At 41.5% G+C, this 21987-nt stretch overlaps 2 protein-coding genes and 1 long non-coding RNA gene across 7 annotated transcripts in view; 1 reads left to right on the plus strand and 2 right to left on the minus strand.

The window, feature by feature from the left end:
- Window positions 1-2929, plus strand: part of LOC129722025 (uncharacterized) — a 41504-nt gene extending 38575 nt beyond the window's left edge. The window contains exons 5-6 of one of the 2 annotated variants that reach the window (XM_055675205.1): window positions 1664-1717; window positions 1808-2929. In XM_055675205.1, the coding sequence (XP_055531180.1) occupies window positions 1664-1717; window positions 1808-1836 (83 nt within the window). In that variant the 3' untranslated portion in view covers window positions 1837-2929. The remainder of the gene's footprint in view (window positions 1-1663; window positions 1718-1807) is intronic. The other variant, XM_055675206.1, reaches the window with a different exon arrangement.
- Window positions 2930-10883: 7954 nt separating this feature from the next.
- Window positions 10884-11463, minus strand: LOC129721640 (uncharacterized). Its single transcript, XR_008727442.1, has 3 exons — window positions 11335-11463; window positions 11073-11276; window positions 10884-11018 (listed from the first exon to the last, which is right to left on the minus strand). It is a non-coding gene; the product is annotated as an uncharacterized LOC129721640 (long non-coding RNA).
- Window positions 11464-11826: 363 nt separating this feature from the next.
- LOC129721639 (probable WRKY transcription factor protein 1) lies at window positions 11827-21009 on the minus strand. 4 transcript variants are annotated; one of them, XM_055674428.1, is made up of 11 exons: window positions 20885-21009; window positions 20542-20698; window positions 19992-20151; window positions 18942-19483; window positions 18747-18881; window positions 16759-18516; window positions 16543-16650; window positions 15621-16471; window positions 14085-14849; window positions 12385-14017; window positions 11827-12323 (listed from the first exon to the last, which is right to left on the minus strand). In XM_055674428.1, exons 2-10 carry the CDS (start codon window positions 20677-20679, stop codon window positions 12523-12525), a joined length of 5952 nt encoding a protein of 1983 aa, XP_055530403.1. In that variant the 5' UTR covers window positions 20680-20698; window positions 20885-21009; the 3' UTR covers window positions 11827-12323; window positions 12385-12522. The 4 variants fall into 4 exon arrangements, with proteins under 4 accessions (XP_055530403.1, XP_055530402.1, XP_055530404.1 ...); XM_055674427.1 differs by having other exon boundaries at window positions 16543-18516; XM_055674429.1 differs by lacking the exon at window positions 18747-18881 and having other exon boundaries at window positions 16543-18516.
- Between the last annotated feature and the right edge of the window lie 978 nt (window positions 21010-21987).

A 21987-nucleotide genomic window follows, 5' to 3' on the forward strand; every position in this document is an offset into this window, starting at 1 on the left:
AACTCAAGGAATTGTATTTTAGTGTAATTGTTTTATCAATATGCTTCTTAAGATTGTGTGTGACCAGTGAGATTCAATAATATAGAACATATTTGCAAACTCAGCTGGAGCAAGATTGCCTTCTCAAGAAAGCAAATTGTTTTCAAATACTATTGAAACTGTCGGACTATTTGTCTGATGACAAATCAAATGTTTCAATTGAATGAAATGTTTTGTTCCAGACTATGCCACGTGACAATGAAAACGTGGCACTTCAATCTTGCTGTTCTTCTGAAGACAAAGAAAAACGTGCGTCGTTTCGATAGTACTCAAATTTAGCTTCAAAAAACCATAGGTACTACATAATGAATTATGCTAAACCTTAATTGAATTTAAATGGGAACAAGCGGATGGAAACACGTGACAAAAAGATTCCTTTTATGAAAAAAGTGTCAATTGACTTCAGATATAAGATCTCTTGAGATACTGCTGTAAAATGAGTAGTGCTTCCGAATTCTTTTTCGGCTTTATCATCTTTTTTTCTGTGGGTTTTGATAGAAATGCCAAATTTTCATTGGGGTTCTCTTAACAAATAGCTGCAGCTTTTTGCTTTTTCTTTGTTTTTACAAAGCCAAATATAAAGGAAAATATTTTATTCATCCTTGCTGATGTGGTTCAGTTTCGGAAACATCGAAATTGAGGTTACCGTGTCAATTATGAAAACAATGGTTGCTAGGAGAAAAATCAAAATGCGCCGATTCAGTTGACAGCTCAGGTTAGGTCGAATCGGCATTCAGGTACGTCTTGTTGCACTTACATTGATTTCTTTTACAATTTCCTAAATTACTTAGATTTTTTTATCAGAAATCACAGATTTTTTTTCCCTCCTAGAATTAGCATTAATTTCATACTTTCTCAGCAACAGAAACGTACACTTTTGGCCTATGACATTGTACATATTAAAAAATGAGAAAACTTTTTTTCAACGTCAGTGGGAATTTGCATGCCAAACACCTAAGAGGCGAACCTCAGATAGTATGGGATCTGATCCATTAAACCTGCCTAAAGCCACGTATGCACCCCTGTGCAACCTTTAGGTATGACTTCGGGGAGCGGCTTTTGTGTTCTGTGCTCCATCTTGGCTCTTAAGTTAACTTACTACCTGGCAGTAAGCTAACATTAGCGTGTTGGTGGTAAATTTGAAGCCTGTTTTGCTTCTCTAGGAAGATTTTGCAGGCGGCCGCGTCAACAGGCCCTTGTGTCTACGTCTTTGCACATCCTCTGCAAAGGTTGTCTAGAGAAATCTATTTTACTGCGTGAAGAATTGGATCAACTAAAAATTATATGACTATTTATATACAAAAACGGGTATGATTTTAAAGGCAAACACTGCGATAAATAGACGATTTTCGTAGCAACTTCTGTACAACAAAATATGCTTTGTTAAAATCAATTATAATATTATAAGAGAAATAATAAAACCTTTAATGTATAACCACCAGAAAAAGAGAGTTGTGTGTGACTTTATTTACTAAACCAGCTAACACCTGAGTGTGGTTCAGAAAAAAAGCGCTTCAAATGCACCAACCCCATCAGTCAGTCAGTCATTCCGTTTTTATTACGCTGTAGTCCGCGAACGCCGGTCCGTACTGTTGTCTTTACTGTTTCTCTTATTTTCTTTCAGTAGCAACCGCAGCTGGGCAGGACATCCACATCTATTTGTCTCCTGGTCAAAACAGTGAGTCCCAAAATTATTGAATTTCTGGTTAAGGTTGGGCCCTACAACGACCTGACGCTAACGTCTTTCATTTTTTGCTTTCGATATCAGAAATTATACACTCTTGGATCGTTTCCTAGTGCATGGGTGTCGGATGGGCCAGGAGAAGGTCATGGTTTCATCCAATCGTTGTAAAGATGTAAATTGTCGTCCATCATCCGGCTTTATAACCATTTAACTGACAAATACAACATAATTTTATTAGGCAGCGTGTCAGTAGCAAACGCAATTCCTGCATACGACGAATGATAGCGGCTCAAGTGTGGCTATTGACTATAGTTATTTTCTAGGGAACATCGTTTTTTTTTTCTGTAAATAAACTGTAGCCCGTCTGTTAAGCGCTGTGTTATGCCACAAAAGATCAAACAACTACTAGTCGCAGTGGGGTCCACACAAAAAAAAAAGCGCTGTGTTAGATCATTTATATAAACACTGATCGAAACAATTTTTCGCATCTAATAACGAAAAACTCAAAAAATTAAATCCAGAAATGAGCTTCCTGTTTGTTAGATGTAATTTTAGTGAGCAGTTTTTTTTTCTCGCAATTCAACTAGTACAAACTGCACGACGCCTCCATCACTTGAACGCAGATAGGGAGGCGCACGGTCATCTGTGAAAAATTAGCACAAAATTTTCAACTGCATGAAAACAAAAAAAAACGACTAAACTACGTTTAATAAACAGAGAACATGTTTGCTAACATAATCTTTCTTCTGTTCGATAAACTTAACTGGATGCGAACCAACTATTCGGATTGTTTCGAGCAGTTTAATCGACGAAACAAGGAATCCACTGTGGGACACATTTTTACATGCATTAAACCAAAAGTAGGTTTTCTTCATTTTGTTTTTATTTTGTTGATTACTTATTATACTAAATCAAACTGAAAGAATTTTCTAAATAAAGCCAGCAGAAATAGCTTTTTGAAAGTGTTACTGTATTCTCGATGGTCATATGATTCATTACCGGTTTGTTTAGTTTACAGAGTTTACCTCTTGTAAAATCACTTCTACTTTTAAACCGACAGATCGTTGAGATCCTATGCCGAATCCAGAATACGCCTCTACAAAACTAGGTCTTGGGGTGCTACTCTCCAGTCTCCCCTTACACCTGCTGCTCTGGCATCCTCGTCGACAGCACATCACAGAGAACAGACATACAAGTATACCTGTACAGCTCGTGATTCATGCGCCAGCGCCACACTCCATTTTCTAGTTTGCCTCCGAGTATTTTTCGCAGGATTCTTCGCTCGTAGACCTGAAGCGCTCGTCGATCGGCCTCCTTCCGCGTCCGTAGAGCACTACCAGAAGGATTAGAGTGCTATAGAGCGCAAATTTCTTGCGAATCTGTAGGCTATGGGACCTAAGTCTCTTCACCTCGCGGCTCACCTCGTTGTCACATGTCACGAGAGTACCAAGATAAACACATTCGTCGACCACTTTGAAAGTATCCCCATCCATCTCCACCGCAGCACCAACACCTGCAGAACTAACACGCTCTCTGCCAGCCACCATGTACTTTATTTTGGCAGTGTTTATAGTGAGTCCAATTTTCGCAGCCTTCCTTCTAAGAGCCGTAAAGGCCACCTCAACTGCTCTACGGTTAATACCAGTTATCTCAATGTCGTCCGCGAAACCTAGAAGTATGCGGGACTTCGTGATGATGGTGCCACTCCTCTGCACACCTGCCCCTCGTATTGCACCTATTAAAGCTATGCTGAACAGCAAGTTCGAGAGCCTGTCATCTTGCTTCAGACTATCTAACGTCACAAACGCGTTCCAAACCGCTGTTAACCATGTTTAAGCATGATTTGCCACAGCTCGTTGCGTTCCACTATATCGTACGCCGCATTAAATTCTATAAACAGATGATGTGTCTGCAAGTTGTATTCTCGAAATTTGTCGAGGATTTGCCTCAAGGTAAACATCTGGTCCGTTGTAGATCGTCCCACTCGAAAACCGTATTGGTATTCTCCAAAAAAAGGCTTCCTGCAACGGTCTCAGTCGCTGGAACAGGATACAGGAGAGAATTTTACAAGCGGAATTGAGGAGGATTATGCCTCGATGATTACTACAGTCGAGTCTATGTCCCTTCTTGTAGATGGGGCATTTGAGTCCTTCCAATCAGTCTGTTGGTAGTTGTTCCTCAGACCATACCCTTAGGATAATTAGGAACTCTTTGCAAGCATTTTTCACCTCGTCCAATGTTGGTGGGTTCACAGCTTGTCCGTCATCCCCAATTTCTATCCTGTTCCCCTTGACGACTCTTGTACCTTCCTCACCGTTCAACACCACTTCAAAATGTTGCTTCCTACGCCCGGCCTGATTCCGTTAATCGTTCTATAAAAGCTCCTCGTGTCGTGCCTGGTGAAACAATTTTCTGCCTCCTCGGGAACGTGATCGTAGTGTTCACGTTTCTTACGGTGGTAAAGCCTTTTTTCGGCATCTCTCGCCTCCCGGTATTTCTCCCGCATCTGACGCGTCACACGATTAGCTGCTTCTAATGTGTTGGCGTAGGCCTGGTTCTTCTCTTCCGTCACCTTTAGACACTCAACATCACTTACTAGCATGCCTATCACTTCTCGCGCTGTTTCGCTGATCGCATCATGGATGTGCCACTGCCCGTTCAGGTTCACTCCAGCTGGTTCCCCGATCCGTCTGTCAATTTTTCGAGTATACTCTGCAGCAACTTCTTCCTCTGGATGTCCAAACGTATCTTCCTCGCTGATCTCGATTTTAGTACGTTGGACAGCTGGACGCGAATCTTGCCTACCACGAGATAGTAATCCGAGTCGATGTTTGGTCGCACATCATCCAAAGAATCTGATAGGATTTTTTAAATGGTTATAGTTGTTAGGAATGTTTCGCATAATGATAAACTCACTCTCCAACCCCTTGTATAAACATTTGTACGTTCTTGAAGCCATAAGTTAGGGATAAACTATCGGCAAAACTAATGTGTTTTGTTCAGTTTTTTTTTCGAAACTGATCATATTTTTTATTTGTTTCAATGCTTTTTTGAAGTAGAATACTTCTCTAAGGAAGTTCGGCTACATAGGGATGTGAAATGAAATTCTAAAACCGAAAAAAGTGAGAAATATGTCCAATTTTAAATGCTAATAAATCGGTTAGTTTTCGATGGATTTCCTTCGTTTTTACAGCAATCGTTTAGAAAATCTTCTAAGATTCCTACCAAATGCAGGAAATTGCAATTTTATTATTCGAACTATTGTACTATTGAAAATTCTTAAGCATTGTCAAAACACAAAATTCGACCTCTGATTGGTCGCTATACGATTGCTTTCGTTGCTTTTTACAACTGTACATTTCACCACGGTAAGGCGAATCGCATAGCGCCATCATTCCGTTCCCGTTCAATGATGTCGTATTAAATGTGCATACAATTCGGCAGCACTTCAACTTCTCATTTGCGCAAAATTAAATAAACTTCATTCACAATATCAAATAAAGAGAAATTACAATACTGCCAATGAACGGTCAACGTTTATTTACTAGAAAAAATGACTAACACGCAAGCAGCCGGGTTATCTTTTTCATAAAAGTATTCTAATTCAACCTTGCGGTCGTGGCTTTGCATACAACCTTTCTGTGATTTTTAATTTTTAATTTTGCCTTTCTCCTAGAAAGGTATAGCAATCACTGGGAAAACCAAAGGTATAAAAGTGGTCCAAATGGCCGAATGTCATATACCACTCGACCTCTTTCGACGAACTGAGCATTTTCTGTATGTATGTATGTGTGTGTGTGTATGTGCAACTTTTTTTTCTCACTCACTTTTCTCACTTCAAATTAATTGCAAATGAATGGTCTAGTTGCGCCATAGGTTGCTATTGAATTTCATTGTATTCGGATTTTTAGTTTAGAGGTTATGGTGCTTATTACGGGAGTCACTTCACGGTGAAATATATTTCACTCTCACGCTCACTTCACTTTTTTAGACCTATTCCCGATTCCACCTCAAGTGAGGTGACAAAAATCACCTCCGTGGAGTGAGATTGACAGTGAAGTGAAATTGAGAAGTCCCAGAAAGTCGTTTTTCCCGTTTTTGTAGATAACACCAGATCTTGACGTGTTCTGCATTTCTAAGACAAAAAAAATGTTATTTTCGTTATCGAAAATTTCCTGAACTAGTTTGCATTTTTTTCATCGGGCAAAAAAAATGAAAAATTGACCGCTTTAAGACACGGATCAAACTCTGATTCGCTTCGTTACTGAAGAATAAATCCAATATTTACCATTAGATCACAAATCAATCGACTTTAAGACTTATGGCTTCGTGGAATCATTTCACCGTTCAAAATGGTCGTGAAATAATTCCACGCGAAACGTCGCTTTTTCCGTTCTCACTTCACTGATATGACACTCATAATAACCCAGATTCCACGGCAGATGTCACTTCGCGACGTTTTTCTCACTTACGTGAGTCCCGTAATAGGATTTTGTTCACTTCACTCTGATTTCACCGTGAAGTGACTCCCGTAATAAGCACCTATGTATCAAAATGTAAAAATCACGAAACATCAATATCTCAGAAACCACATGACCGATTTCAATAAAACTAGTTTCAAATGATCGGACTGTCTCCAGAACCCTTAACTTTTAAATTCCGTTATGATTGAACATATGGTTCAAAAGTTATGTAAAGAAAAGTTATCCTGGGGTTGTTTAAACTTACTCATTTTCCTCAGAGATGGCTGAACCGATTTTCACAAAATTAGTGTCAACATCATTTAAATTTAATATTGTACTATTTCAATGTTTGCGGCCCTGCTCGGGATTGAAGTTGAAATTAAAAGTCATTTCTATCATTTCAGAAAGGTATAGCAATCACTACAAAAAATAAAGGTATAAAAGTGCTCAAAAGGGCCGAATGTCATATATCACTCGACTCAATTCGACGAGCTGAGCATTTTCTGCATGTGTGTGTGTAACGCTTTCCCAATCTCACTCGATTTTCTCAGAGATGGCTGGACCGATTTCAATGAAATTAATTGCAAATGAAAGGTCTAGTTGCCCTGTAAGACCCTATTGAATTTTATTGTAATCTGATTTCTAGTTTAGAGGTTATGTATCAAAATGTAAAAATCACGAAACATCAATATCTCAGAAACTACACAACCGATTTGAACAAAATTGGTTTCAAATGAACGGGCTACCTAAAAACCCTTAACTTTTGAATTTTATGAGGATTGAACCACATGGTTCAGAAGTTATGGAAAGAAACGTGTTCTGAAGACTATTTAACCTCACTCATGTTTCTCAGAGATGGCTAGACCGATTTTCATAAAATCAGTGCCATATGGAAGGTCTTGTTGCCCCATAAGACCCTAATGATTTTTTTTGCAAACGGATTATTACTTTGCCTGTTATGTTTAAAAATGTGAAATCCAGCTATGAAAAGAAACATATTCCGAAACTACTTGGACTGGCTCACTTTTCTCAGAGATGGTTGATCCGATTTCTATAGATTTAGTATCAAATGAAAGGTCTATCTGGCTCATAACACCCTATTGAATTTTTCTGTAATCGGACTGTAACTTCGTCTGTAATGTATCGAAATGTGAAAATCACGAAACTTCATTATCTTAGAAACTACACAACCGATTTGAACAATATTTATATCATATGAACGGGATAGTTGAGGGTTAACTGATGAATTATAATTGAACACGTGATTTCAAAGTTTGGCTGCCCTTATACGTTCCCTTTTCATTTGATTGTAATCAAACTTAAGCAACCGTTATGTTTTAATTTGTAAAACAACGAAAGTCTATTATCTCAAGTATTACACGACTTTTTTGAACATAACTAATGTCTTACAAACGAGTCATCTCTCAAACTTACAAATAACAAACTTCATAACAATTTGATATGCTGTTTAAAATTTTTGGAAAGAAAAGAAATTCAAAGACAATTCAACACTATACCTGCTTTGATCAATACAAATGGCCTCAACATGATTTAAATGTGGTATCGTACTATCTGAACGTTCCCGGTATCGCTCGTGATTAAATTTTTCGAAATAAAGAGTCATTTCTTTTATTTCGCTATTTCTTAAACACTAAAATTACGTTAAATTTCATATTTTATACTTTAATTACAACATCAATATTTTAGAACCCAAATAGTGAATACACCTTTATTGGATTTAAGCATTCATGTAAATTTATTTTTACAAATAATAAGTTTCAATGAGAAAGGCTGAGTCTGACCGCTAGGTGGATTAATTTTTCACTCGAGATTTCCCGAGAAATAAAAAAAACTGAAAACCATCCGCAAATGGACGCTATCGTCTGAATATAAGTGGTGAACATCCTTCCAGTAAAGTGCCTTAGATTACAGCGTTGCCACTACTCTAGTAGCATACAGGCACTCCACCTTCCAGTGAATAGTGCGTTAGGGGCCATCCAAATTCCACGTGGACAGATTTTTAACGATTTTGACCTCCCCTTTCTCCTCCGTGGACAACTGCCCTTATAGATTCTAAAAACCATGCGACCATTGTTTTGATCTTTTGTGGTATACCTCTTCTTTAGTCTAGGTACTCGTGGCAGACATATCACTATTGATGGAAGTGATCGTCGTTGTCATATCGCACCCTTTCTCCCAATTGGGCACTGAATTTCGTATGAAATGTATTACCTCATTAGGATTCGCAGACCAGACCTCAAAAGGCTCCGAAGTTCGTTTTCCAAAGGCTCTGATTCTGCGCTGTATTAGTGCACTGCAGAGGCAGAGCAAATGTTCTGCGGTTTCACATTCGAACCCGCAGAGACGACAAATTTCGTCATCTGACTGACCAATTTGTTTCAGGTGATGCTTACTTGGACAGTGTCCTGTAAACAGTCCGGTAATTGTTCTTAGTCCCTTTTTATTTAAACTAAGCAATTGCTGGCTATTCTTGACGCTTGGTTTTATAGACTGGCGTAGCCCTACTGAGCATATCCAGTTCTCTTGTATAGTCCTATGTTCCCAGGTTTTCAGTTCTGCTTTCAAGGCGCTTGATGACAACCCACAGAACGGTTCTGGGCCAATGAAATCGGTACATGACCCCTGTCTAGCTAACGTATCGGCTTTTTCATTGCCTTCCACTCCGCAGTGACCAGGAACCCAGTATAACCATACTTGGTTCCTTTCTGCCACTTGTTTCAGTGGAAGGATGCATTGGTATCGAGATACTTATCCCAGGACCATTTATACCTGCTCCGGTTGAATCATTCATTTTTGAGCCATCTGTGTAAAAGACGACAGAGCCTTGTCGGATATTCGGGCCACCTTGTTCCCAAACTTCCCGTTCGGTCTCTATGATTTTGAAAGGTATTTCGAAGTTTGCTTCTGTATTCATCCAGTCTTCGATACCTGGTATATGTTTGCTCAGCTGGAAATGTTTGAGGATTGCCAGCTGGCCTGTCTGATCTTCATCAGGTACTTTTTTAAGGCGTGTTAGTCTCAATGCACTTTTTTCCGCCTCTAGTTGTACTACCTGGTGGAGTGGTAATAGATGCAGAATTGCATCTAAGGCTTTTGACGGAGCACTTTTCATTACTCCTGTAATTGCATTACAAATTAGCCTTTGCAACTTGCCAAGCTTGTTCTGCGTTGATCTTTCTTTTGTTTTAGGCCACCACACTAGCGAGGCATACGTTATTCTTGGTCTTATTATTGCCTGGTACAACCAATAAATCATACTTGGCCTTAGACCCCATGTTCTGCCAATAGCTTTGCTACATGCCCAGAGGGCACTCGTAGCTTTACCGATGACATATTCAATATGTGCATTCCAGCTGAGTTTCTGATCCAAAACCACTCCAAGGTGTTTGGTCTCAATGGAAAGCATAAGTGTGGTTTCACCCAATTTCAGGCTATCTATGTTTTACCTTCTCTTCCGAGTGAACGTGGTCATTATTCAATAAGGTATATTACAAAGGAGTGGCAGATATGATTCCAATATGCGATCAGAGGTGGCGAGTAAAAAGTTGTGACGTCACAACAATCGTTTACGTTCGGCGTTCAGTGCGAATATTCGACAAATTTTTCTTTTTTCGAGTTTTTAACGTTTTACTGATATCAAAACACGCGATTGCCATCGTGTCCAGGTAAACTTGGTGGTATTTCGGTTTTGGAAGCCAAAAAGTTAGGCATAAGCATACATGCTTCTCCCAAAAATCCCGATGATGAGAAACGCTGGCGTTTTGTTCTGTCGGGTACCGGATCTTCCCGCAAACTTTTATGTTTGCTCACAACATTTACGCACGGAGGATCTTGAACATAGGTTTCAGGACGATTCCCGGCGCATTTAAGCATCAATCTGTCCAAAAGTAATTGTTTACGTTTCAGCTGTTCCAACAATTTTTAAACTTCCACCAGTGAATCTATAATCACGGACGGTGCGAGCCAGATCCGCGCTGGTAGCAGAGCTACCACACGAGGCAGAGGTACGAGGCAAATGCACCAGCTTAAGAATGCGCTCCTTCGGTCGAGCAGGTCAAAGCACCGGTGAGAACGTTTTGGGGCCGGCAGCGGCTTGTTGGATGAAGCGAGTCAACCAATGACTCTACTTACGACGATATTGATGCACAGATCAATTGTCAAAACAGAAACTAAAAAACTCAAAGACCTACGATCCATCGTTGATCGCAAGAGGTTGAAAATATGAAATATTCAGACAGGCATTTAAAGTATTATTGTAATAAGTTATTGTTTTCATCAGTCAATTTTTAAAAGATTTCGTAATCTATGGCAATATCTGAAAGACACATGTTGTTTCTGATATTACATATCATACTACAAAAATATAATGCATTCCATACGATTTACGATCCATATTTCAAACGCAATTCATACATGTTCCTGCGCCAAACTATTGGTTGTTTTGACGTCACGATCTCAGCACGCGAAAAATGTTGCTATCTAACACTTGCAACCACGCTCATCTGCCGCTCCTTCGTATATACCTTATTGGTCATTATTCACCCCCCCCCCCCCTCATCAAGCTGTCCACGAAGAATGTGGATGGCCCCTTAGCGGATTGGGATTTAATGATGAAATTGTGCAATGACATTATTTCCATAGTACTGAGCATATTTAATGTAATAGGTAATAGTAAACAAATGATTGAATGAAGAACAGGTATTCAATTATGGCGAATTTCTTTATTCTCAGAACCCACCTCGGGCTATCTGGCATCTTATTCTTGCATCGTAAACCGCAATATGGTTTCTCTATTCCCGCGTAGATTTCCACTGCAATGGAAAGGGTGGAATACAGAAATTCGCTATTAGTTTCTTCATAGGCACCTTGTTGAATGTTGAATCACGTGTTAGAATTCAAGAATCTTTATCCTCGTTTGCGTTGGTGAGCGAAGTGTTTAACGTGGTTTGAACTTTTTTCTGTATAAAGTTTATGGCTGAAGAGTATTGTCTTAAAACCGCCAAATGCAATGCCTTAGCTGCCACTTGTTGCTGCTTGTTAGCAGTGGTTTTACAAGCTTATCCAACTTTCTACAAACGACAATTACATATAAATCACAATAATAGAACGAAAAATATAATTATGAACCATATTTTTGAATTCTTCCAACTCCGTCCTTAGATAACGTTAGTTTCACTTTTCACCGATTGTTGCTGTTGCTATGTTACACCTCGAAATTGTTATGTTTTTCACCATGTTACTGCGATTGACAATAATCGCAACCCCAGAAAAGCATACACTCTCCGCCATCACTCGTGAAGAGAGGTGAGCTGTGCAATAACCCAATATCAGCCTAATCCTAGGCACACTACTTCTAGTAAATTTTTCAATTCTGATTTTTATGATACCAATGGAGTATATAGAGTATTGAACTATTTCAGCAGTTTTTTTTATAGCAATCTAATGCAAAACCTCGTTTATATTTTCCCTTGTTTATTAAGGGAAATCGAAAAGATGCATAATTTATACTATTTCAGGGCTTTTATTAAAGTACAGAATGTGTTAGTGAGCATGAGAATATGAATAGCAACCAACCTCCACGGAACCAGAATTTTTCGGATCAATCACTTAGACCCTGCGTTTTACACTATGATTATATTTAGATACAGATCATACCGGCGCTTTGAGCTTCTCCGTTTAGTACCTTCACAACTTGAGATGCAAAACAACGCGCGTGTGCTGCAATTCGCGCCAAACTCTTAGGAACAACATTTCGAGCAGCTTAAACACGACACTTATTTTGCAGCTCAGCTTCAGAACGTTATTTCCGCGTCGCATTACAACCTGCGAGCTTTTCAGACACAACATTGAATAAATAAAAATTAATCGCTATGGTTTGGCCATGATACAACGCAAAAAATGGACAATTTGTTGTCAAGTTTTATCATATCATTGAGTTAATCGAATACATAGTACACAAAATCTAATTGCGGCTCTGGTTATTGTTGTTGAAATGAACCGAAAATATCACATTTAAAAAGAAAAAAATAAAGACAAAAATGAATTTACGTCTGAAAGTGTACCAACTTCGTTAAAATCCTTAAGAGCAGATTTCGTTGGGTAATTTGGAGTTGATTCTAGAAAAAAAAAATTAAGGGTTAGAATACTGGCAAATTATTTGGTTACAACTTTCATTACATCCATTGTCTTGTTCTCCTCCCTGTTATACTATAACGGCCACAAAGCCTTAAGAAGAGACCGCCAATCAAACAGGAGTATGCGATAGAAGCAATAAAGCAGGCTCGCGATGGGAGCTCTTAGCAAGTTTTCGTTTTATTATTCGTCCTCAAGCTTCCACACATCGCCAAACCTTGGGTCCGGGTTTTGCTGTGGTTGTTGCTCTTTCGCCGCCCTATCCGGCATATCCGCTAGATCATCATCCAACATCCACTGTCTCATTCTTCGTCGATCATCCATACTGTGCAACATGGCTTCGGAGTTGGAGTTAGGGGCCATTGAAGCAACTCCTCCAACGGCACCTGCTGAAATTGTTTTATCCAAATCGCAGATTTGATCTGCCTCCGCCAAATCGTACGTTGTTGAAGCATAACCGTTGGAACTGCTCACTCCGTTGGAAATGTTATCACTTTCGGACACACCGTACAATCTTCGACCGCCACATCCCCCACCAACAGGACCAACGGCAGAAAATCCACGTGGAGAAAACGGAACCTCGTTGCCAGAGTAGGAGGCAAACGTTTCGTTGTTATCGGTACTGATGTCCGCGCTCGTGTTAATGCCGTTGCCGTGACTAGACAAGGAGTCATGAAGATGCTGTTGTTGCTGTTGATGTTGCATTTGGGCTCTCATTTGTCCTTCCTCGTCACCGTTCATGTTCGAAGACGAGACCATTGCTGCATCACCCTCGGCGGCGGATGATCTCAACAAAATGTTATTCAGCAAATTCTCTAGATTCGAAATAAATTCGTCTTTATCGGTTCGGTTCCAACTCTCTAGATGTCGAAGGAAATCCTCCCGGCTGATGAAGTCAGCATCATTCTGTGCTAGAAAGGCAGCCATCGACGGTCCGAGCATAGGATTGGCCAATAGCCGCTCCGGGGTCTTCTGCTGCTGTCCTTGTGCACTCTGGAACAGCCCATTAGGGGCACCCGTTGCATGATTGCAAATTACGCCGGCAATTTTGCATAGAACCGAGTCATTGATGTAATCTACCGAATTAATAACCGAGACGATGTCACCCATAATGATACTGATTATTTCCGAGCTGGGAACACCTAGCTCGCCAGCCTCTAGCTCATTGCCGAGAATACCCTCATTGGTGCCGGAACTGGACGCTGTGACATTGGCTACATTGGGAGTGCTTTCCGCCGCAGGAACAAAGTGATAAACCGCCGCTGCCACCTGTTGTTGCTGTTGACTTCGTGCGTTGGTAAAGTTCTGAGAAACTTCCATTTCTACCACCTCCAAATTCTCGGCAGCCACTGGCTGCTGTCCTCCTACCACACTCTCTGCATTTTGAACGGTACCGCTGACCGAGGCCGGTACGGCTACCGAAGAAAGCAAATTATTACTGCCTATGTTATTTACGTGACCTTCCTGCTGTTCCTGTTGTAGGGTAGTCTCGATGTAACGGTTGTACAAGTCCTGAATCGACTGCAGCGTCCGTTGACGCAGCGGATCCGATGAGATAAGCTGCAGTTCTCGAAACAGTTGGATCAAGAAGTGCGGTCTAGATTCGTTGGCGGTGATGAGGTTTTTAACTTCCTGGTAGACATTCTCCTTCAAGGCTTCGAACAATTTCGAGGACGATCTGAAACAAAAACGTTCCAGTGTTTAGAAGTTCATACTTTTTAGAAAAAAAAAAAACGGTTTCTTACTTGGAATCGTGCTGGTAGTTGCTAGCGGTGGCCAAATTCAAATCACTGATCATATCCGCATGTGCACCAACGGCGTAAAAGTTAGAGCTCACTTCACCGCTGGAGTTGCTACCGTCGCGGCAAGAACGCAGCGAAAGTGGATACTTCTTATGACCGCTACCTTTCGGATGGTTACTCTTGTTGGCCAGACCCAGATTGATCGGATTGGTGTGGAACTGCAGCTCACTGAGATCTAAAGAATTTGATTGGTTCAAAGGGGTATGATGATTTTGATGTTGTTGCGATTGCTGCTGCTGTTGTTGTTGCTGCTGCTGCTGCTGCTGTTGCTGTGCTTGCTGTTGATGAAACATCGTTTGTGGTATCTGTTGGAAAGATGCCGAATCTTGGTGCTGTTGTTGTTGTTGGGTAGGCTGTTGCTGCAGCTGCTGCTGTTGTGATGATGGCAGAGCTGCGTAGTGCTGTTGTGTTTGTTGATGATGAGACATGTTTGGCTGGTGCGGATTAGAACCTACATCGGATATCGCCTGTTGGTTGACATTGCTAAGCGAATTGTTGCGGTTGAAGTTCGAAGGATACTTGTTGTTGGCGTTCTGGCCAATGGAACTGCACGTGTTTCCGGTGGCGGCATTGTTGTTGTAGTTGTTTGTGTTACTATTGCGCTGAATTTGGTTGTTGATGTTGTTGGTGCAACTGCCGGAGCTTGGTGTACAGGAATCTTCGTTACTTTTGCAGCTATTGCTCGACAGAAGATTTTGTCTTGAGTAACTGAAAGCAGACATCAAAGATGTTTTTAGTCAATATACTGAAAATTAACACTTTTTACTGTTAGTTGAATTTATCACAACATTCCAAACACATTATTGTTTGTCAGTCGCTGCAGCTCTCTGAGGCGGTGGGAAATGATAGAACATCACAACGGTTGAAAAGCAAATTAAGGAACTGGAGAAGGACACTACGAATCCTCGATTATTTTCAAATTTAAATCTTCTCTCAGTTTTTTTCCTCAACTGAACATTAGTTTAACAAAAAAAGAAACAACAATCAAATTATTAGGCAATTTCAGATCGACATTAGTCAATGATTAATATTTTTTCAATCCATTATCCAGCCATGCGCTAGAAAGTAACACACAAAAAAAATCAAATCCACTCTTGGTTGACACTTTTATTTCGCGTGAAAAAGTGACCCCACTTACCGGTGGTAAATTCAAAACAGATCGTGCCATCATGTCGAGGAACGGCGAGGAGCCGCTACCGGCTCTGGGATACGGCTAGGAATCGGGAAGGACATTGTCGGCGTTTTGATATGTGAGCTGATGCATGTGTGTGTTTTCGAGAGTGGTTATGCAAGTGATTGTTGTAGGAATTGCGAAGGGATAAGGGACATAAAACTAACGCGTAATTTATATAAAGATAAGCTAACATTAACGTTAACTACCAACTATCGGAAATAAGAAGCAAAAGATAAAAGAAAATAAATGAAGTATTCGTACACTTTGGTTTTCGCATAAGTACATACATCGCACACATGACTTACCTTCTAAAATTGTCCCAATAATTATTGGCACGTACTCCCGGTAGGACCTGGTTATTAAGTGCTTGCGTTTGCTGGGAAGCGTTACTGTTGTTACTGCTATTATTCAGATTGTTCAGGCAAGGCGGTGGCTGTTGTAGGGCTCCTCCCGTTTGCATGGTTGTAGTCGGACCATTCGCCAAGTTATTAATCATGTTGGATGGGCCGAGGTTGCCACTACCACCGGCTGCCACGGAAATATTGTTATAATGCTGCTGCTGCAGATTCGTGTCGTCGTTCCCTGCTCCCGTCTGTTGTAGCGGATTGTTGAGGTTCATAAAATTATTCGAGTGCTGCTGTAGAGAGACCTGGTGACTATACAGAGGTTGTTGCTGCTGCTGCTGTTCGTAGATCGCATTGTTAGCGGTGTTAATGTTTACGTGTCTGAGATTGCGATAGTTGCGCTGGGTACTACTGCTGCTATTGACCGAACCGGCAGCGTTAGCGTTTGAGATGTTAGTATTATTGCGCTGAATTTGTTGATTAATCGAGAACTGCGCGTTAGACTGGTGTGATGTGGTTGGGGTGAAAGGATGAAATTGGCCAGTGGAATTTCCACCGAGGCCACCGTACGACGCATGTTGAAGGGTGTTTGATGGGAGTGTTTGGTATGGTGAGGAAGGGGTTTGCGGATGATTCATTGATGGTTGCTCGGAGCGAGCTCGACTGTAGACCGAACCGGAAAGTGTACCAGCGGAGTTGAGCGAATTGTTGGGCGGAGTAGATTCAGCCCGTATGTGAGCAGCGGCACCGGGGACGTGGATATCGTTCAATAGAATACTGGTGTTTCCATTGGCCAGAATACGTTCTTGGAGCTGAGAAGATGTAAGAAAAATTGAAATGTAAACGCCGTTCTTGATAGTCCAAAAATATTATCAATACTCACAAGCAGTACTGCATTGTTCAGATTGTTGATCTCCCGCTGTTGGATCCACAGCAGCTGGTTGCACTGTGTTATTAAGTTCATCAACATTTGCTGAGTTTGCATAAAGTGCTGGAACATCAACGGATCCGGTGGTGGTGGGGCCGAATTGGGTGTGTGCGGGGGTAGCAGATTTGAGTAGTTCGGATAAACATTGTAGGCCGGATAGGCAGAGCTTACCTGAATATCCGAACCAACGAACGGAGGGAACGGATGAGGACTTTGTGGTCCAGTATTAGAGCTTGACGGACCAACTCCGCCACTTCCTCCGAACAAATGAGCCGGCCAGGGTGAAGTTCGAGCTGCTGACGCAGAGACCTCCTCGGATTTACGATGGTAGCGATCGGCGCGATTGCAAATATCTGGCATTGGTGGAACCATGTTTAAACTGCGAGTGCTACTAGACTGGTAGCTACCGGACTCAAGCTGGGCGTTAGCGAATATATCGGTAACACCGGAGTCAGCGGAGTTTTTCGAGTGATTCGTGGCGTTGCTGGCGCTTGTGTTGTTAACTGCGGAAGACGTCGGCGGAGGAGGAATCACCGGTGGATGGCTGGGAGACTGTAGCGAGCCTGCGGAGGAAACCGATGACACTTTTGGCGGTGCTACTTCAGTGTTTCGCTGAGAGAGCTCAGTATTTTTCTTAATGTTATGTGTCATTTTTTCGATCCGTTCCAGCTCGCGTCTTTTTTGTTCGAGTTCAGCTTTCAAAGCCATCTGTTCCCGCTCTTTTGGCCCTGCTGGTAGTGAAGAAACGAGCGATGCCACGTGATTGGTTAGTTTTTCTGCGGTTTGAGTTTCGGCTTGATGTTGAAGTTCAGCTACGTTATTGCGTCGTTTTTGAATTTCCGAGCGAGAAACTTTTAAAGCATCCCTTTCGGCGGCAATCGATTTTGCTTGTTCTCTGAGATCACGTGTCATGGCATGTAAAGCTTCTACTCGCTGATTCAGCTGCTCCCGACGTTTATCGGTTGGTCCTCCTGCGGCTCCCGCTTGATCGCTTATCTGGCTAGCAACACTTGGCGAACGGCTGTTTTCGTCGGTATCCGCGTTGTCATCATTCTCCTCGGGAACATCTTCTTCTTCATTGGCAGAGTCACCGGTTTTCATTTCGATCAACTTCACAGTGTCCATCATCTCCTTCAAACGTCGCAATTGTGATTTCATGGCATTGATTTCGTTGATTTTTTCATTCAACATATCGGCGGTTCCAGCGATTGCTTCTGCCTCTTCTTCCTCATCCTCATCCTCGTTGATACCTTCTGCGGTATTGTTAATCATATTCTCAACCTTCGGTGTTATAGAACCACCACGTGTTCCATTCAACATTGTATGATCTACATTGTTTTGATTGAAAGTTTTGGTAGCCTTTTTCATATCGGCTGCCGGCGCCGGAGCATTTGTCAGCTCGATCGGAACATTCCGCTCGACACCCGCAGCCGGAGCTACTGTCTCGAAATGTCTACTCGCTTCAACATTCAAGTTTTGCAATTCGGATACCAAATTATGCATTTGAGCCTTTTTATGGCGCAACTCTTGGAACTTTTGCTGCAGCATAACCTGTTCGTTAAGCACATCATCATTGTCTCCACCGAGTAGATTACCCAGCTCCTGCTGATTTTGAATGAATGTAGCTAGAACACGCATCCGTTCCATAACGCCACTGATTCCTTCCTGTACCTGCTCTACCGATTCGAAGTTTTCCAACGGCACCGCACTGGCCGCTGTCTGATTGCGAATAGCTTCCATCTCCTGTAGCTGCTGACGGGCAGCTTGCTGCAACCGCAGTAGATGAGCTTGCTGTTCTTTCAGTGCTTGCATGTTTTTACTCTGACCCTCTACTCGATAACGCAGTTCGTCGTAGGATGGAGTCTGCACCGGGGTCGTGGAGTTATTGGTGCAAATGCTCTGAACCGATTGCGGTCGTGGACCGTTGAGCTGTGAAATGAAAACAAAAGGAAAAACAGTTACAATCTTCGATGTAACGAAAGAAATTAAAACGTAGAGGAGGTAATTGCAGGAAGGTTTAGAAATGTTGCACGGCGTTAGTTTGATGTGGTGGACGTTAGTCTGCTCCGGGGAATGTTAGTAGAACCTGGGAGGATAACGAGCAATTACAGTAACACATTTTACGTGATAGGCAGACTCGGACACTGCACTAAACGCACCTCAGAATCGCTGTTGGGAACACTTTCTAAACTAGTGGAATTGATCGGCATGAAATAGCAACTTTGATCACCCATCCCGGTAACGGTGTTGTTTTGCTTCCCTCCCTCCTGCGATTGCTTCCTCTGTGAAAGACTCTAAACCGCAGTGATGTTGAGATTCACTTAAAATCGCACCATAAGACTTGGCATACTTACATTATCTATTTGCACCGAAGAGATCAAATTGGTGGTCAGCTTTATGTACTCCTGAATCTGATTCAGTTTATCTTCAAAGTTGACCCTCGAAGTGGCTCCCCCTCCACCAATGGCACCAACTCCGTACAGTTGTTGTTGCTGCTGCTGCTGTTGCAATTGTTGCTGTTGTTGATTCGAGTTTTTATTGAGATTGAGTTGATTCTGAGATGCACCGTCTGGAACACGCGAGCTAAGCGGAGACGCACGCAGTTGCTGTTGGTGGAGTTGTTGTTGCTGCTGCTGCTGTTGTTGGAAGGGATTGAAAATGTGTTTCTGACTGCCGGTGTTATTGATGAGATTATTAATGCCCCCACTGGAAGCTCCTGTGGGATCGTTGAGGCGGAAAGTTTGCAGTGCAGAATTCGGAGTGGTTGGGATAACTACACCGACTGCGGTATTGTGCTGCTCGCCGGATTCGATCCCTGCACTTTCACTCAGTAAATTCCGACGGACAATCGGTCGTACCGGGATGTAGCGACTGTTGTCTTGCAGAGCAAGGTTATCTGAAAATGAATGAAAAACGAATTAATTCCAGTTAACCTTTTTTCTCTTGAAAATTATTCGCATTAAAAATAATTCAATTATTTTTTTTACGATTTTTTTTTTTTGCAGAACAACACCGCACATGTCTTCGGTATGTCACAAGTGCGAGCACGCTTCGCTCTAGATAGATATGAACCAAAAACAAATTTCTATTTTTCGCACTCCGTTTTAACATCGACAAGGTTAAACCACTTCATCGTAAAATTGCGCCTCAGTATACAGTTTTCATTTGCTGCCAGTTCTCGAAGCTGCGCAAAGCAGCTGCTTTCCATTTTGCCAAAAGAAGTAAAAATTCATATCGATGAACTATACTAGCCGTACAGTATTATTAAACCTTTACTCACTCACTCGTGTAGGAGTATAGCAGTTTACACTATCCGGCCTATTATTACTTCAGTCTGCGTCTTCATAGCGTGAAAAATATTCTTGCACAGGTGAATCTGAAAATCGAATGAAAAGCTTACTCACCAATTTCGTAACACGTTCCCTCGCCCGGAGTACGGTTATTTCTAGGCTTGAGTAGAAAGTTCTGTTGGCTGCTGGAAACTCCAACGCCTGTCCCTGGCTGTTGCTGACTGTTGACAGCGGCTTCAGTAACACCCGATACCGTAGCCCAATCGACGAGAACCTTGAAGAGATAGTACAAAATTGCAATCAGCACTAGCCAATCGATGCCACACATGAAAACGAAAACCGCGAGGACGGTGTATACGCGAAAAACCTGCCAAGCGATCGACTCGACGAAACCGTTCGCTTTCGACTGACATCGAATTCGTGAGTGAGATGTTTTCCGAGTGGTCAATGACGACAACACCGAAAAAGTCTAATTATAAAATTAACGGCAACGATGCGCGTAAAGCCAAGCGCATCGGTAATTTGATGAAGATTTTGCGAAACCGGCACCGGCTTAGCCAGCTCACGTATGTTTGTAAACATAAACATTTGTATAGTCGTGTTTGTCCAGGAAGGGGTGGGAATTTTGTAAGCGCAAGCACACGCACACACACGTAACACTCACGTTTAGTTGCTGCTGGAGATCTCGTCTTGTCGGGGCAACTACCTCTCGAGGTACAGCATTTTTCTTTGATGATTTTGTTTTCGGTTTCGTTCCCGTCTGGCGATTATGGTTGTTATTACTGTTAGCTCCAGGGGCCATTTTCAGCACTTGCGGACCACTAGAAAAAAAGGAACAATCGTTTGAATGTTTCCTCTGGTGCTCCAGTTACCATTGCATGAAGCAATTAGGAAGACATGTTGGATCGGTGAGATGCTCCACTTTCCGACAGCAAAACAAAAATCCTATTTAGTCACACTGACGAAACTAGTTAACATCGGTTTGTAAGTGCAACACACTGTCGTACCTATTATCTAAGACAGGAACTACAAATCACATGAAATTAAACCAATTTAACGCGATTACGATTGATTTTTCACTCGAGACAACTTCTGTGCGATCCCATTTCCAGTTTGTTGCTGAAACGTCATCAATTATAGGGATGGGAAACCTATCGATAATTATCGATAGTATCGATAGTTGCCGGCTATCGATAGAATCGTTAAGCTTTCCGCGTTATCGATAGTTATTGATATTTGCCTCGCATTGGCATTTATACTCCACAATGATGCCAGAACTAAAAAATGTATTGGCCTAGACTTTGGCCTTTAAAGAGAATTCGATGATTGTTTGCTTTCACATGAAATCCTCTTTAAAATTGTTAGAAAATTGAGGGATACTCATTTTCGCTCACTCTACCTTATACGGACAACGACTAGATTTCGCCGAAGTGCGAATTATGTGTGCGAATAAACTTTTAAATATTGTTCTTGTCCACAACGGGAGCAACATTTTGTTGTTTTTCTTCATCTAGTTCTAGCTGTCAAACTATCGATAATTATCGATAGTTATCGATGGTATCAGGGAATTTATCGATAATTATCGATAGCCATTTTAGTCGATATTTCCCATCCCTAATCAATTATTAAAGAGAAAAATACAAGAAACCAACACATAGCAATGAAACTGACGGAGAGGAGGCTGCAATATTTCAACATATGATTTCAAAACTAGCCCCTCGGTGATGCTTTCATGCGTGAGAATTTTGCTGGGAGCTCCTGAAAGTATTTTATTACGGAAACTAAATAGACTAAAGAGGGGATAAGGCGCTGTGAAAACGAAGCCAAAACGGAAAGATTTACAAAGTGATAGTGGGTGCCTGTAATTCAAATTATCTGAGTAGATCTTGTGTAAATAGCTGTGGACGTAGAAAAAACTTGTCTAGAACTAAGTGCGAAAAAATCTATGACCAGAAGTTTTACGAAATTATTGCTGATTGCATCTGAAACGCGAATTACAGACAACTTGCAAGCAAAATGCAGATAAAGTGCACGCCAGATTGATCGTATACCAGTCAACTAGAGCGAACGCGAAAGAATGCCTTCGTTAATCGTTTCTATACAGTCTATC

The sequence above is a fragment of the Wyeomyia smithii genome, chromosome 2 (genome assembly GCF_029784165.1).
Source record: "Wyeomyia smithii strain HCP4-BCI-WySm-NY-G18 chromosome 2, ASM2978416v1, whole genome shotgun sequence".
NCBI classification, from domain to species: domain Eukaryota; kingdom Metazoa; phylum Arthropoda; class Insecta; order Diptera; family Culicidae; genus Wyeomyia; species Wyeomyia smithii.

Excerpts from the sequence above, each read along its gene's own strand:
- LOC129721639 (XM_055674427.1), bottom strand. The coding sequence starts at position 20,679 with ATGGCCCCTGGAGCTAACAGTAATAACAACCATAATCGCCAGACGGGA. Across the intron at positions 18,882-18,941 it reads CTTCGGTGCAAATAGATAAT|AGTCTTTCACAGAGGAAGCA; the intron begins GTAAGTATGCCA and ends ACTGCGGTTTAG. Across the intron at positions 16,472-16,542 it reads TGAACAATGCAGTACTGCTT|CTCCAAGAACGTATTCTGGC; the intron begins GTGAGTATTGAT and ends ACATCTTCTCAG.